General features: G+C 36.6%; 2 protein-coding genes across 4 annotated transcripts in view; one reads left to right on the top strand and one right to left on the bottom strand.

Annotated features, from left to right (window-relative positions):
* Positions 1-1,295, top strand: part of hnrnpabb (heterogeneous nuclear ribonucleoprotein A/Bb) — a 4,961-nt gene extending 3,666 nt beyond the window's left edge. For both annotated transcript variants that reach the window (XM_016542076.1, XM_016542077.1), the window contains exons 8-9: positions 23-106; positions 947-1,295. In XM_016542076.1, the coding sequence (XP_016397562.1) occupies positions 23-93 (71 nt within the window). In that variant the 3' untranslated portion in view covers positions 94-106; positions 947-1,295. The remainder of the gene's footprint in view (positions 1-22; positions 107-946) is intronic.
* A 5,091-nt stretch (positions 1,296-6,386) lies between these two features.
* LOC107731088 (zinc finger and BTB domain-containing protein 7C-like) overlaps positions 6,387-15,523 on the bottom strand; it is a 28,114-nt gene continuing 18,977 nt past the window's right edge. For both annotated transcript variants that reach the window (XM_016542074.1, XM_016542075.1), the window contains exons 2-3: positions 11,231-12,554; positions 6,387-8,634 (exon numbers count right to left, since the gene is read on the bottom strand). In XM_016542074.1, the coding sequence (XP_016397560.1) occupies positions 8,064-8,634; positions 11,231-12,540 (1,881 nt within the window). In that variant the 5' untranslated portion in view covers positions 12,541-12,554 and the 3' untranslated portion in view covers positions 6,387-8,063. The remainder of the gene's footprint in view (positions 8,635-11,230; positions 12,555-15,523) is intronic.

A 15,523-nucleotide genomic window follows, 5' to 3' on the forward strand; every position in this document is an offset into this window, starting at 1 on the left:
TTTTTTTTTTTTTTTTCTCCAGACCAGGGCAATACAAGCTATGGGAAAACACCAAGACGTGGAGGCCACCAGGGTGGCTACAAGCCATACTGATCATGCAGAACAGGTAGTGTGTGACTCAATGGATAAGTGTGTTTGTTTCTTTATTCTTGCTTATTTGGGGTTTAAGAAACACTACTTAGAAATATTGATTTGACTGCACTGACACTGTGGAATATGAACAGAACTTGAATTGAGCTTGATGACTTTTATTCAGAGCCCCAAGCTTTCACAAATGAAAGCTTTAAATCATAGTAGAAAGTTTTAAATTCATAGTCTTTGCATTAAATGTGTCATGCCATGATATGATGCCTTATTTTCTGAAAAGGTAAAATTTTTAGTTTATGCTTGAAACAAGGACAAATATTTGTCAATGCGGTATGAAAGCTTATTTTCCTTTTGAATTGTGTGGTTTATTTAGTTATTTATTTTTTCTCTCTGAGCCCATCGGCAGATTTGTTTGTAGTCATGAGCTCCAGTATTTCAAAAAAAGACGACATGTTTTGCTTCAAGTACATTTCTTTGGACATTTGCATCGGAGTTTGGAAAATTAGGAAGAAATAGTGGAGATCTGTTCTTGTCAAGCTTTGAAGTGTTGCAATAAAATACATTTACATCTGGAGAATTCAGATTTTGGTGTAGAAACTAATTCTCTCAGAAATTGCTAGTAAATTTTACAGTTACAAAATGTCAAGTAACATTGAATTAAATGTGAACGTTTGAAGGAAGGGTGCATTTTGTAACATTTGAATTGGTTTGCAAATCCTTGTAAAAGGTGAAAATTAACAAATGACAGAATATTTGCTGTACTTTTAATGTTCAAAATGTGTGCAAAACTCTGCTTTGCATTTGTCTTTCTCAACGTTTTCCAACCTGCCGCTGACCATGTCTGTTTGTTTCTCATCAGGACTAAAGTATTCCCAAAAACCAGGAGTCTGACCGTGACGACAACAGCAGTTCACACACCTGCGGGCTCTTTCCTTTTACCGGATGAGATCATGACCCATTTGTACAGAACAGATGAATAGGGGAAGCAATGTCACACTTCCACATTTTTATTTTTATTTTATTTTCCTTTTGTCCACATTTCCAGAGATGGAAGTGTTATTTTTACTGTACTTTTTGGTACCTTTTTTGAATAATGTATTGTATGGTTGTATTTTACATGTCTACTGGATTTGCCACATGAGGTTCGGGAGCTGCCAGAGCTTTTGAAATAAAACAATTTTGAGTAAATTTTTCTCAATGTTTCCAGATGCTTGTTCTGCTTCCTGTTGCATAGCGTAGGAGAGCCCTTTTAAAACACCAGAGTCCCGTGAATGTCAGTGTTTTGGGTAATGCATCTAATAGTGACTGGAAATTTCCACTTTTGTTGCTTTGATTTTAAACCCCTTTTTTTTTTTCTTTTTTTTTTAAACTTGCTTTCTAATGTGATAATGTTCAAGTTGAATTTTTATTTTTTTGTCAATTAGGATATTTGTTAGCGACCAGCAATGTTACTCATTTGAAATCTCATTCCTATAGTGTTTTTGGTAGAAATAAATGATTTGTAAGTTTTGGAAGTGTTGTTTACTGGCTAACATTAATGTTAATTTGTCAATCTTAATGGTTTAAATCAGGGGTCACCAAACTTGTTCCTGGAGGGCTGGTGTCCTGCAGAGTTTAGCTCCAACCCTAATCAAACACACCTGATCCAGCAAATCAAGGTCTGTCTTTGTATACTTGAAACTTCAAGGCAGGCGTGTTGAGGCAAGTTGGAGCTAAACTCTGCAGGACAGCGGCCATCCAGGACCGAGTGGTGACCCCTGGTTTAAATGGTGTCTTTTGCTGTGACAATTTTAAGTTGAGTTATAATGGTGATTTGCCAAAACACCTTTGATTTCAAAACCCTGATAACTTTGCATTAACTACTTTAGTAAACGTATACTATTTAAGTTCATAAAGTCCTGGGGTCTCATTTATAAACGTTGCGCACGCACAAAATGGGCATAGAAATTGCGTACGCAACTTTCCACGCACATATCGGGATTTATTAAAAATAAACTTGGCGTAAATATGTACGCGCCGCACGGACATTCTAATCTAGACCATGCGTACGCACTCTTTTTCCTGAAGTGAGAAAAGTAATTAAGTAAACGACTATTTTAAAATCTGTTTTCATTTCGATATACACATTTACATTAAATATTCCACTCTCATTAATGGAGATAAGCACAGAAATTACAAAAAAGTCATTACGCAGAAGTTAAACAAAAATATGATTTTTAGACATGTTTAGTGGATGCGCTTGATCACTTTTCCTGTGGCATGCTGTTTTAATGACAACGAGGAGTGCTATAGGTGCACATTAATCTTTAAACTAAACTGCAGATCTCATGTTATGAGAATATTTTAGTGAGAACAATGATCAATGATGCGCACTTACTTCGATATTATGGCAGACACTGCTGGATTCAGTGGTCGAACGGTCCATTATCCAGTTTCAATAGGTCCAATAATAATATCTTACTGTACAACCGCAGCTGCACAGAGGTGTTGATGTCGTGTGACGGCATCGCCACAGCATTATGAAAAATACCACTGTATTTGAAGAAAATGGTAATTTGCATGTTTTCTTTTTAAAAATAGGCTACTTTGTCAGTGACGCGCTGAGTCAGACAATTCTATTTACACTGCAATAAATATAGGCTAAAAATAGCTAAAAGATGTTCACCTTATCAGCAAAACTGCATAAATTAAATTTGATTTGAATTATTTAAAACAATTGAAATATTATTTGAAATATTATCAGTGTAAAAGAATGAGATCAACTAATATTTATATGAGAACTATTTTAATCAGTTTTGTTTTTATGGATTTTGAGATATTTATGCTAAAACATAACGATACTGGATGATTTTCAGCAATAAAAATTGTGTATGGCACAAATGGCATTTATAGTCCGTATCTCATATTTCCTTAAAGGCAGAGTAAGTGATTTCTGGTAGCCAATGTTGATATTTGAAATCACCAAAACAAACACGCCCCTACCCTCGGCTCGGCTAATGTCCGTCCCATGCACTGAACGCGCTCTCCTCCACATCACGAGTAGACACGCCCCTTATTGCTGATTGGCTACAAGTTTGTTTTGCTATTCGGCCCAAATCAGTTTTCTAAAGTGTTTTTGAAAAATCACATACCCTGCCTTTAATGTCTTGTACCTTTAACGGTGTTAAATATAGTGTCACGTGGATGGGAATATACATGGAAATGATATGCAGATGAGGTTATGCATAGTAAAACTAGGCGTTGTAAGCTCCGTATATGGTGATTTCGGGGAGGAGTCGGGGTGGAGATGCACGTACGCACAATCTTCCCCCGACTGGGATTTATATAGCAGGTTCTGGCATAGGCATGGTTTTATAAATCTGAAAACGTTTGTGCGTACGCAAAATCTAGCTTTTGTGCATACGTACACTTTTAGGATGAAATCTACAGAAAGTTTTATAAATGAAACCCCTGGTATGTTGCATGAACTGCAAAAAAAAAAATTTTCTTTTCTTGTTTTCTACTTCAAATATAATTCTTTTACTTGAGATGGAAAAAGATGAGTAGTCTTGTTTTCCAATAAGTTTAAGTTTATGCTTGAGACTAAAGCAAATATGTCAGTGGAGTATGATAGCTTTTTTTCTTTTGAATTAAGTTAAATTTTTCTGACCCCATTGGCTGATATTTGTTCTGGTTTTAATCGAATCGGAAAAAAGGACATAATATAGCATATCACTGTTTGAAAAATGTAAAGTGTAATGATGAAAAAATATTAAACTTACTGTTTTTAATAGTGTACACTATGCAGTATTTAGTACGTAGTAAGAGTTTCCATTCTGTACACAGTCAGAGTCGTTTGAGTGAATCGATTCATTTGAGTTATCGCTTAATAGAGTTTCAAAAAGTCTACATTTTACGTGTTATTCACATGTTTTAAAGAAATATTAAATGCTGATTTTAATGGCTGTTTTCGGTTAAATCAAATGTTGCGTTGTACACCATGCACATCACAGTTTTACTCCTAAACAAAGCTCGTACCGGTGAAATGTGAATCAGTTAGCTCGAATCATCTAAAGAACCGGTTCAAATTAATGATTCAGTTTGGCATTGGATTCAGACTTGTGGAAAAAGTAAACACGCGGCAAACGCGGTTGAGTTGCAAGAAAAGAAATAAAAATATGGATTACAAAATAAGCAGAAAGTTTATGGATGGAGGCCAGAGGGGGTTTAGGATGTGTACACTTTTAGGATGAAATCTACGGAAAGTTTTATAAATGAAACCCCTGGTATGTTGCATGAACTGCAAAAAAAATAATTTTCTTTTCTTGTTTTCTACTTCAAATATAGTTCTTTTACTTGAGATGGAAAAAGATGAGTAGTCTTGTTTTCCAATAAGTTTAAGTTTATGCTTGAGATTAAAGCAAATATGTCAGTGGAGTATGATAGCTTTTTTTCTTTTGAATTAAGTTAAATTTTTCTGACCCCATTGGCTGATATTTGTTCTGGTTTTAATCGAATCGGAAAAAAGGACATAATATAGCATATCACTGTTTGAAAAATGTAAAGTGTAATGATGAAAAAATATTAAACTTACTGTTTTTAATAGTGTACACTATGCAGTATTTAGTACGTAGTAAGAGTTTCCATTCTGTACACAGTCAGAGTCGTTTGAGTGAATCGATTCATTTGAGTTATCGCTTAATAGAGTTTCAAAAAGTCTACATTTTACGTGTTATTCACATGTTTTAAAGAAATATTAAATGCTGATTTTAATGGCTGTTTTCGGTTAAATCAAATGTTGCGTTGTACACCATGCACATCACAGTTTTACTCCTAAACAAAGCTCGTACCGGTGAAATGTGAATCAGTTAGCTCGAATCATCTAAAGAACCGGTTCAAATTAATGATTCAGTTTGGCATTGGATTCAGACTTGTGGAAAAAGTAAACACGCGGCAAACGCGGTTGAGTTGCAAGAAAAGAAATAAAAATATGGATTACAAAATAAGCAGAAAGTTTATGGATGGAGGCCAGAGGGGGTTTAGGATGTGTATGACTCAATTTCGCCACCGAAAGGTGAGATTAACGAACTATATTAGCAGGTGAGGTAAAATAATTCACAGATGATGGGAAAATACATTTCAGAATCACAGAACACGTGTTCAAAACGCTGTCATAATGAAATAATTGCGATATACATTAAAGAGTCAATTAACTAGCATGGGTCTGATTTTACATACGTTTGTTCACCTGAAACAAGCTCAACAAGGACTCCGTGTTAACGGTGAGAAATGTGGTGTTATATTTTCCTTAAGCAAATCATTTTAATTGTATATTTTGTATTCAGCAAAGAACCGCGTGGGAGAAATGTGTTAAACTTTTGAATATGTCATTTTTGTTATGTGTATTTTACCTTGATTTACAGTAGAGGGCGCTAGATGGCAATAAAAGAGGTATATACAATACACATTCTATTTAAATGAACAGAAAATTACATTTTGATTAGTTTTCAATTTAGGGCCCATTTTAACTTTTTTACTTTGAACACTGACGCAAATTAAGACTATAGTTGTGTTGAAGTAATGCAATGTAAAATAGTAATCATGCTTTAAAATCCTTTAATTATTCAAGACATTCAGAGAATTTGTCATTTAAAATAAGTTTGTTCTCATCATTCTGATAATTCAAATAATTTCGAATTTTTATATTGGTTTCATTTGATCAGTCAGTTTGAGACGCTCATCCAAAACTAGCAGTAAACATGCAGTATATGTAATTTTAGTCATTAAAACTAATTGTCAGAAAATCAACTTCTCAGAAAGACTAATGCTAATTTAAACGAGTAAAATGAATCTAATAGCAATCTTACTTGAAATATTCTTCACAATTCAAAACGGCATTAGTATGTGTTTAGGAAGCTGGCTCAAACTGAAGCGTAGTTCAGCGTGTGGGCTTAGATTACTCACAGAGATGGTTAATTGTGCCAGAGAGGGCTGTCTGTTGGATCCTCAGCGCCTTGTGTCATAACAAACTACCACATGCTAGGATTTCAGAGTAATTTCAGGTTGAGGTAAATTAGCCGTTAAAGATCTGCTCCATCATCCTCCAGAAAGCTGGACGTTTAGGAGAGAGAATGAATCTGCCTTCGCTGTACCCTCGAGTATGGCATTTAACGTTAAAATACTCTAAAGAGACCTTTAATGCACTTGACCTCTTCGCTGTAGATAAAAGCCTCATTAAGTGACCCGCCGCTTCTGTAGAGCTGCCTTTGTCAGATTTCCAAGAAAGACACGAGCCATAAAAAGACACAGGGTTCTTGAAAAAAGCTTCTTCTTTTTTTTTTTTATTGTTATTCCAGTTCTTTGATTCTGTTTACCAGGGATTAATATAATATACAAATACCACACACATTTATAAAAATGACTTTCACTGAAATGGTTCTTGTGTTAAAGAGGAGTAAAGTGCATATCTCAGACATGTTCTGTGATTTTTTTTTTTTTGTATGTTTTTAAATCTTTAAGAAATATCAATATATCGTAACCAATATTAAAACATCATCAAACAAATAGTGCAAGTAAGTTCCCACCAGTCGCCACAGAAGGGCTTCATATATATATACACACACACATCTTTAAGCACCTTCGTTGTACATGGCCATTGAAACATCTTTGCATTTTGCACACCAAGATGAAAACATCTTGTGTGAAGTGCAGAAGCTTAAATTTTCAGATGATTTTAATTCTCATTTGGAGTACTTGTGCATTTTGTTTTGTGGGTGTTTTAGAAGTTAAAAGTCTTGAAGGGGGGATTTTATGCTTTTTTATTACCGTATTGTTTTGATTTCAGAGGTTTTGATGTCAAATATCGTACACTGACTGCACTGACACATTCTCTCTTGAAAAACAGATAAACCGGAACACAAATGTGTTAGTGTCTTTATAAAACATCTTAGTAAAATATAGCCGAGGCTTATTTAAATATGCATAAATAGCATGAAAATATGTTTAGTTACAGTTTAAACGATGCTGAATTACTCTAGCCATTCAGATGAGGAACAGTATCAAAGTTGTGGACGTTTTTCCCTCGTTTTATTTTCCTGTACACCACAAGCACCTCCAAGACACTTCATATGTGAAAAAGACTGCTTTGCAAACAGATTGGATTTCAAGTTTGTTCTTTAACAACACATCTTTGGATGTTTTACAATAGAAACACTTACAATAATGAACAATTCCACTGTAGAACCTGAAAGCCATCTATACAAATTATTTTAAACGGCATTCGATTTCATCAAGGGTCAATTTGAAATGCACAATATAAATAATTATGAGAAAAAAATTACTTGCAGGATTTCTCTTTTGTCTAATTGCATGATTAACTGCAGATTGATTTGACATCTTATTATGTGTAACACGTGATATTTTGGCTGTAAAAAAATTATTTGTAATCCTGAGAGTTTTTCTTAGTAATTTTGTCTTTGTGGTTTCTGTGGTAATTCTAAAAAAAAATTGAACCACTTTTGTATTTTGCATAGTGGATTACGATGTGTAAATTTGTAATTTTCCTTGTGTTTAGGATTTAGCTTCACTGAAAACTGTTAAATTAGAAAGCCTGTCAGATAATGCAATGCAAACATCAAAGCTTCTAGCTTATTCAGCAGGACTTCTTTTTTTTATTCTGCATACCTGATTGTCAAATTTTTGCGTTCGATTTTCACATACTCCATTGCACTGAACAGTCTATGAGCGCATCACCCTTGTTAGCAAACGCTGAAGCATCAAAAACAGCTTGAACAAATGCACATCCAAGATATTAACAAATCTAGTCATTTAAAAAGTAGGCTTTTTAAAATCCCTGTCATCCCGTATGGAAGCTGACTTATGAAACAAACAAACAACAAAAAAAAGTAATTCTCATTTAACATTACAGAGTCTGAACCCGGTTCGTAAAGACTTTGTGGCGTCCGAAGCGAGCAGCTGTTTCAAGGAATTAACAAAAGTCACTTTGCAGCCTCGGGAATGGGCGGAGCTCGTTCCAGTCTCACGGCCCAGGGGTCAGAGGTCGCCGAATAGAAAGGCGGGTGTGGCAGAACGTTCTCCGTCGCCACGGCGAAAGCAAACACGCCCCGCTTTCTGTTCACATCCTCTGAGATGAGCTTTCTGTCCGTTTCTCGGCTGCCACCGTCGACGTCCTCTAGCGTTTTTCCTCCCGTAGGCTGCTGTTTCCCCAGCAAGGGGGCGCCACGGGCGGCGGGAATCCGCATCGTCCTGTCCGCTTGGAGGGCGTTGGGATCTGGAGGGAAGAGGAAGTTGGTGGACCTCCAGGCGGAGGGCTTTCGGCCCCGTCGCGGGCGTGAGACGCGGCAGCTCTGCCGCTTGATGTGCCGGTGAAGGTGGTCGGAGCGCGTGAAGCTCTTGTAGCAGTGCTCGCATTGGTACGGCCGCACGCCGGTGTGGATGCGCAAGTGGTTCTTCAGGTCGTAGTTGTGAACGAACTTAGAGTTGCAGTGCAGGCAGATGTACGGCCTCTCGCCCGTGTGCTTCCGCATGTGAATCTTCAGCTTGTCTTGCCTGAGAAAGAGAAAAACAGCAATTAAAGGAACAGTTCACCCAAAAATTTACATTTTTGCTCGGCAGTGGATCCTCTGCAGTGAATGGGTGCCGTCAGAATGAGAGTCCAAACAGCTGATAAAAACATCACAATAAACCACAAGTCATCCGCACCACTCCAGTCCATCAGTTAACATCTTGTGAAGTGAAAAGCTGCATGTTTGTAAGAAACAAATCCAGCATTAAGATGTTTTTAACTTCAAAGCCTCACTTCTGGCCAAAATGTGCATCCATAATCCATAATAACTCTTCCTCCAGTGGAACAAGTCCATCTCCTGTTGTCTCTCAGATCAAAATCCACCAACTGTTTTGGCTTGTAAACAGTGCTTGATCAGTGCATATTTCTCTCCTGATTCATACAAGATGACTTTTTCACTGGAGAAAGCAATGTTATGGATGATGGACTTGTATTTTAGCTGGAAGCAATGGTTTGAAGTTAAACATTTATTTATTTCTTACAAACCTGCAGCTTTTCACTTCACAAGACGTTGATGTTTTTATCAGCTGTTTGGACTCTCATTCTGACGGCACCCATTCACTGCAGAGCATCCATTGCTGAGCAAGTGACATCTAAATGTATCCACATCTGACGAAGAAACAAACGCATCTACGTCTTGGATGGCCTGATTGCGATTACATTTTCAGCAAATTTTCATTTTTGAGCGAACTATTCGTCTAAGTTTGGGTTTTGAGGTTATTTTGTATACCTGTAAGAATCCCTGCAAAACCTCAAGGCACACCATGCACGCAGAAAAGCGTACATGCATGCAGAAAAACACACAAGCAGGTGTACGCCTTCGTACTTGAAAAGCAGACAGCTGCAAGTTGCTCAACAGTAGCAGCGACAGAAAAACCCAAAAAACACGAAAACCGGATTTAGTGTTCCTGTTATGTGGTATCCAGATGAGTTATCCAGAAGCTCAGAAGCCTTCGTTTGATCTATTTCTCAGTCTAGATCTCACTCATCGAAATTTCATTCCTCTACAGAGCGTTTGAGCCCAAAAGTGAAATGTAGGTCTTATATTAACATCACTATGCTTTGGCTTTTATTACAGTGTGGAAACCTCATGCGGCTCCGACCACAGTGATGCATAAAGTGTTTCACAGCAGGTTTGTCCTTATGATGCTGCTCTAGTTTTCATGTGCCGTTTCATTGTTGTAATACTGAAGCTAAGCTCTTCAGCTTCAAAGAGGCTATTTATTCTAGTAGACAGTCAGTGTAATTTGTTTGAGGGGAAAAGTTTGCTGGGTTACATGACAGCAAGTCAGAATTCTTTCTCATAAATCTGTCATTGTAAAACATTCTTTGCCTTCTTCAGTATGTCTGCTCCTTTTTAGTGACTGTTCATTTTAAAGTGTTATTCTTGTACTCTATCTGCTTGAATTGATGTTAAAAACATTCCTGAAATGTTAAAGGGATAGTTTGCCCAAAAATTAACATTCTGATGTGGCTTTGGAACCCATCGACTTTTATTGTACGGACAAAAGCAGTTTTCAAAATATCTGCTTTTGTGTTCTACAGATAAAGGAAAGTCATAACGCTTTGGAACGACATTAGGGTGAGTAAATTCTGACAATATTTAAAAAAAAAAATTATGCAAATCCAGATTGTGGTACTTCATGATCCGATTGTCTCCTTTTCATCCCATCTTTCCGGTCAACTATCACTTTAAATAAAAGTTCAGAAGCTCTCATAATAGTAATTTATAATAAAAATGTAATGAAATAAAATCATAAATAATACAATTAAAAATAGTAAATAATAAAAATTGTGAAATTTAGTGCTAAACACGAATTTTTATAATTAGAAGTGTATAGAAAGATACAAAATATACCCACCATCATTCCAATCAACTATCACTATAATTAAAAGTGGCGAAAATAAATAGGAATTTATTAATCATTTTAATAAAAGTATTAAATTGTAAATAATAAAATTAAATGTATAGTAAATAATTTTAATAATTAGATGCGTATAGAAAAATACAAAATGTAGCCACCATCATTCCCATTAACGATCACTGTAATTATTGTAAATATTAAAAATGAATTAAAAAAAAAAGGAATTTAGTAGTCATTTTAATAAAATGTAAGAAAATAAAAATAAAATTGTAAAAATAAAATATAAATTGTAAAAAATAAAATGAAATGGTAAATAATCATTTTAATACTTAGAAGTGTATAAAAATATACAATATACAATATCATTATAAAGAAAAGTGTCAAAAGTTTCAATAGTTATTTAATAAGAATTTAAATGAAATAAAATGATAAATAATAAAACAAAATTGTAAATAATAAATTTAAATGTTAAGTAATTACTAATTTGATTGTTATAATAATACAATCGTTGTTTTAATTGTTACTTTTTAAATTAATATACTAAAAAATCAAATAAAACAAAAATTACATTTAATAAACTTATTAAAATAAAATACAAACTACTTCTATACTGAAGTAGTAAAGTATACTTGACTAGTGTCACTTCATCTTCTCTCATTTGTGCTCTTTACTTAGGATCGAGGGCTCAAGTTTGTGTCACCTTAACCCGACTCACCTGGTGAAGCGGACCTCGCAGATGGTGCACATGTAGGGCTTCTCTCCGGTGTGTGTTCGCATGTGCCGTGGCAGCTTTCCCGCTCCTTGAATCACCTTGTTGCAGATGGGGCACTGCTGTGACGCCTTGGGCTTCATCTTCCTCTCCTCCTCCAGCTGCCACGGAGGAAACAGCGTCCCGAGATGGGAGGCGGAAAGAAAACTCAGGTAGGACCGCAGCTCCGCTCCCTCTTTGATCGGACCGAGGCTGGGGTCAGAGGTTATTCCCAACCCTGGACTCATGAAGTCTTTGAGGAAGTCTCTGTGCAGGATAGGGTTTGTAGGCTCATCCTTCAGCTCTTCTTTGATGACTTCTTTCTTGACCGCAAGGTCCAAAGGGCCGTTTTCTAGCGAAGCATTGGGGAAAGGGTGGGAAGGGTGTCGGCGCTCCAGAATCTGAGGGTAGCCTGGGAATTCTGCCGCCCACATGGGAGGATAGAAGCCTGGGAGAAGGGGCGAGAATCCGGCGCCTCTTTCCAGGCCTGGCATTTTCGGATAGAGTCCCTCTTGAAGTAAAGACTCTATCGAGAAGTCCTTCAGCGCCCGGCCCTCCAATCCCTCCGGCCCTCTGGGTTTCTGGTCTTCCGGAGTGTCCGATTGGCGTCTTTGGGATTCTTGGCCATCCGGGTTCGGCGCTCCTTGTTGGGAGCTACAAGGTGGGCTATCCGTCCTCCCATTCTCCCAAACTTTGAGTTCCTCTTGGTTTTTGCCTCCTTGTGTGGATTTCTCGCTATTGTTGTCCTCAAATTCTCCATCTTTGGAGTCGACCTCCTCCTCCATTTCTTCCTCGTCTTCTTCGTCCTCGTCTTCCTCGTCATCCCCCTCAAACTCCTCTCCTTCCGGAGGTCCTCCTCCTCGTTCTCCACCTCCTCCCGTGTCCATGATTTCCAGACACACGTTTATAATGCAGGGAATTTCCAGGAGCCTGGCGGCGCTCAGGATCTCCTTGACGTTGGATGCTGTCACCGTCAGCGTCGACGTGTACGCGAACTCCAGAATGGCCGTCAGCGATTCCGGCGCCACGAAGTCCAGCTCGTAGATGGCATGCTGGTTGGAGTCCTGGCTGGAGCCGGTGGCCACCGTGAAGAGTTTTTTGAAGTACTGGCTGCAGGCGGCCAGGACGGAGCGATGGGTGCGGTACTCCTGATCCCGGACCACTAGGATGACGTCGCAAAGCAGGCCGTCCCGCCGCTGCTCATTAAGACTGCACAGGACGTCGTTGCTGTGGTTCGGGAAGGGGATTCCGATCAGGTCCTCGTCTGTGTGCGCCATCCTCTCCGAGGAGTCTGTGTAGAGGTAAAAAAGTGAAATCGGTCAGAGCTGTAATGCATTAAAATAAGGCTGGGCGATAAATAGATATTTGTGACCATGGACCACAAAACCAGTCATAAGGGGCAATTTTGAAATTGAGATTTAAATAAATAAGCTTTCCACTGATGTATGGTTTGTTAGGATAGGACAATATTTGTCCGAGATACAACTATTTGAAAATGATTTTTAATGATTTTTGGCATAAAAGAAAAATCTATATAATTTTGATCCATACAACGTACTGCTGGCTATTGCTACAAATTTAGCCATGCTACTTATGACTGGTTTTGTGCTCCAAGGTCCATTCCATAATATTAACAGTGTTGGGCAAGTTACTTCCAAAATGTAATACATTATATATTACTAGTTACTGTCTTTTGAAAGTAATTTAATAATGCATTTTTAAGTAATTTAAGTAAAATATTTAGCCTACATCTAGACGATCATCTAGCTCTTCACTACAAACCAACAAAATAAAAGTTGACATTTAACTAAAGTATACTTTACTGTCAAAAGTTGACATTTAGAAATTTATTACTATTGTAAAATGTATACTGAAAAAAATTTGGTTTAAAATAATTTTCACTCAGAAATTGCTAGTGCATTTCACAAATAATTACAAAGAAACAGCAAGTAACACATTGAATTAAATGTGAAATTTTGAAATAGAAAAACTGAAATAGTATGTTTTTGTAAAACATGTTTCAATAATTTTTATTTACATTGACAATTTAAAATTTTTTATTGAAAAAAAATTTTTTACAGTGTACTTCTCCTATTATTATTATTATTATTATTATTATTATTATTTAGGGAATATCATGCAACCAAGATATTTTTTCACTCATGATTTAAAGGTTGTGTTGGGCAGCATTTTAATTGGCAAAAAATAAAAATGCAAAGTTTGTTGTGAATTAATTATATTTTCATTTGATTGCATGTTAAAATATTGATTAAATTCATTAGACACCATTTTGATTATACATTTGTAATAAATCATAAAACATAAAAATCCAGAAAAAAATCCAGAATATGGAAAAAGTAAAAACGATTTTACTCTATGAAGTTTGATTATATTTTCATTTGATTGCATGTTAAAAGACTGAGTAATTGAATCTAATTACAAACAATTTTCGATGATAAATTGATATAAAACACAGAATCCAGAAAAAAATCAAATAGAAGACACAGAATAAAGGATTGATTTTACTCTATGAAGTTTCCTTATAAACAAACAAATGATGTATTCATTCATTTTCAGCGTCTAACAGACATGTGGAATGCATTTCCCTTCCCATTAAAATGAATATCAGGATAAATATTGATAGCAAAAGATATGGAAAAAGATTTTTTTGGCCAGCCCCACAATAATCGACTGAAAATGAGATTTGAGATAAAGATGCTTGTTTCTGCAAAAGTGCGTTACTCTGTGCACTTTGCGGTTAAAGAGGACGCGTCGCATGCACAATCAGATAATGAATTAGTTCCCGTCGAGCGTCTGAGGAGCAAATCTCTGTTTCTGGTTCTCTCTGATTGCGATCAAACAACAACTCCACTGGCTTCTGCTTTTCACGCCGTATACATTGATAGCAGAGGCTATTTTGTTGTGAAGGCCTCAAAAGATAGCGAATGAAATCTGATGGTTTGCATTGTGAGAAAAGCTGACACTTATCTTTGTCACATTCGGAAAAAAGCACAGCACAGGAAGGCAAAAGGGGTCAGGCTCTAGTTTCTGCTTTCCACGGGAAAAAAGTGTCAGGGCTTGAGTAAACGTCACCCATCGCCCCCAGATTCACTCGTGTTTCATGAGAGGCCGATGCTGTTTAATTGCAGCTACTTTAAATGCAAAATGTTGAATCCTTTTTTTTTCTTATTGTTATAATTTACTTAAGTCTAGTTTAGAAGTGTACTTCTACAGAACACTGTCCAAAAATAATAAAGGATTGGAAAAGCTGTATTTTGCAGACCTCCGTTCAGATGCTCTTAAACTACAGACCTACATGAATGGAGCCTGAATTGTACCTGCGGATTTCCTGAAATGTTTACAGCGACTTTTTAAGAGGCGTTTTGGCAGCATTGTCCTTCATTCATGGCTATGAATAGAGTTTAATCTCATTGTGTCTCGTCCCCGTGGTCACTGCAGGCATGTGGATGGATGCTTTCATACGTCCCGCCGCCACCGGAGCTGTCGACTGGCGTTCAATGGTCCAAAAACGGCCTGTGCGGCAAAGTAAATGAGCTACTGGTGTTTTGGGGTTTTACTTCTTGTCCATTGTCTGTCTTTATTCTCTATAATATTGTTTTTTTAAATGGGTATAAACAACACAAACACTTCCATTTAACTGCAAACTTTTCACAGAAAAAAAGAGAAAGACAGAGGAAGAGGGAAGGATGAGATCTCATGTCCCCAGAAGTTCCCTGACAGGTTGGGCAAAACTCTCCTTCAGACCTTCACAATTTACTCCCTCCGTATGACGCAATCTAGATGCAGACACACCACAGACTTCTGCTGGTTCTGTAGAAAGCTAATTATTAATACTACTGATTATTCTACCTGTAAATCTATAAGAAATTCTTTTGCATTTTGTGATTTTTAAATTTTTTTTGTATAACTTTATCTGCAGAAGATACATTTACTTGAGAATCAAAATGACTTAAGATAAGTCTTGTTTAAAAAAAGTCAAAATGAAGTGAGTTTATTCTTAATACAAGAAAAATATCTATTAATGAGGTCAGAAAAATAATCTTGTTTTCCTTTGAAGTAAGTGTACTTTTCTGATCCCATTGACAGATATTTGTTCTTATTTTAAGCATAAAATCACTTAATTTGAATGATTAAGTGAACAAGAGTTAATATCTGAAGGATTTTTGTCTTATTTTCCAGTACAAATATCTAAAAATTCTTAAATCAAGATACAATGATGCAAGATATCAAGTCTTATTT

The sequence above is a fragment of the Sinocyclocheilus rhinocerous genome, unplaced genomic scaffold, assembly GCF_001515625.1.
Source record: "Sinocyclocheilus rhinocerous isolate Xijiao unplaced genomic scaffold, SAMN03320098_v1.1 scaffold519, whole genome shotgun sequence".
Classification (NCBI taxonomy): Eukaryota; Metazoa; Chordata; class Actinopteri; order Cypriniformes; family Cyprinidae; genus Sinocyclocheilus; species Sinocyclocheilus rhinocerous.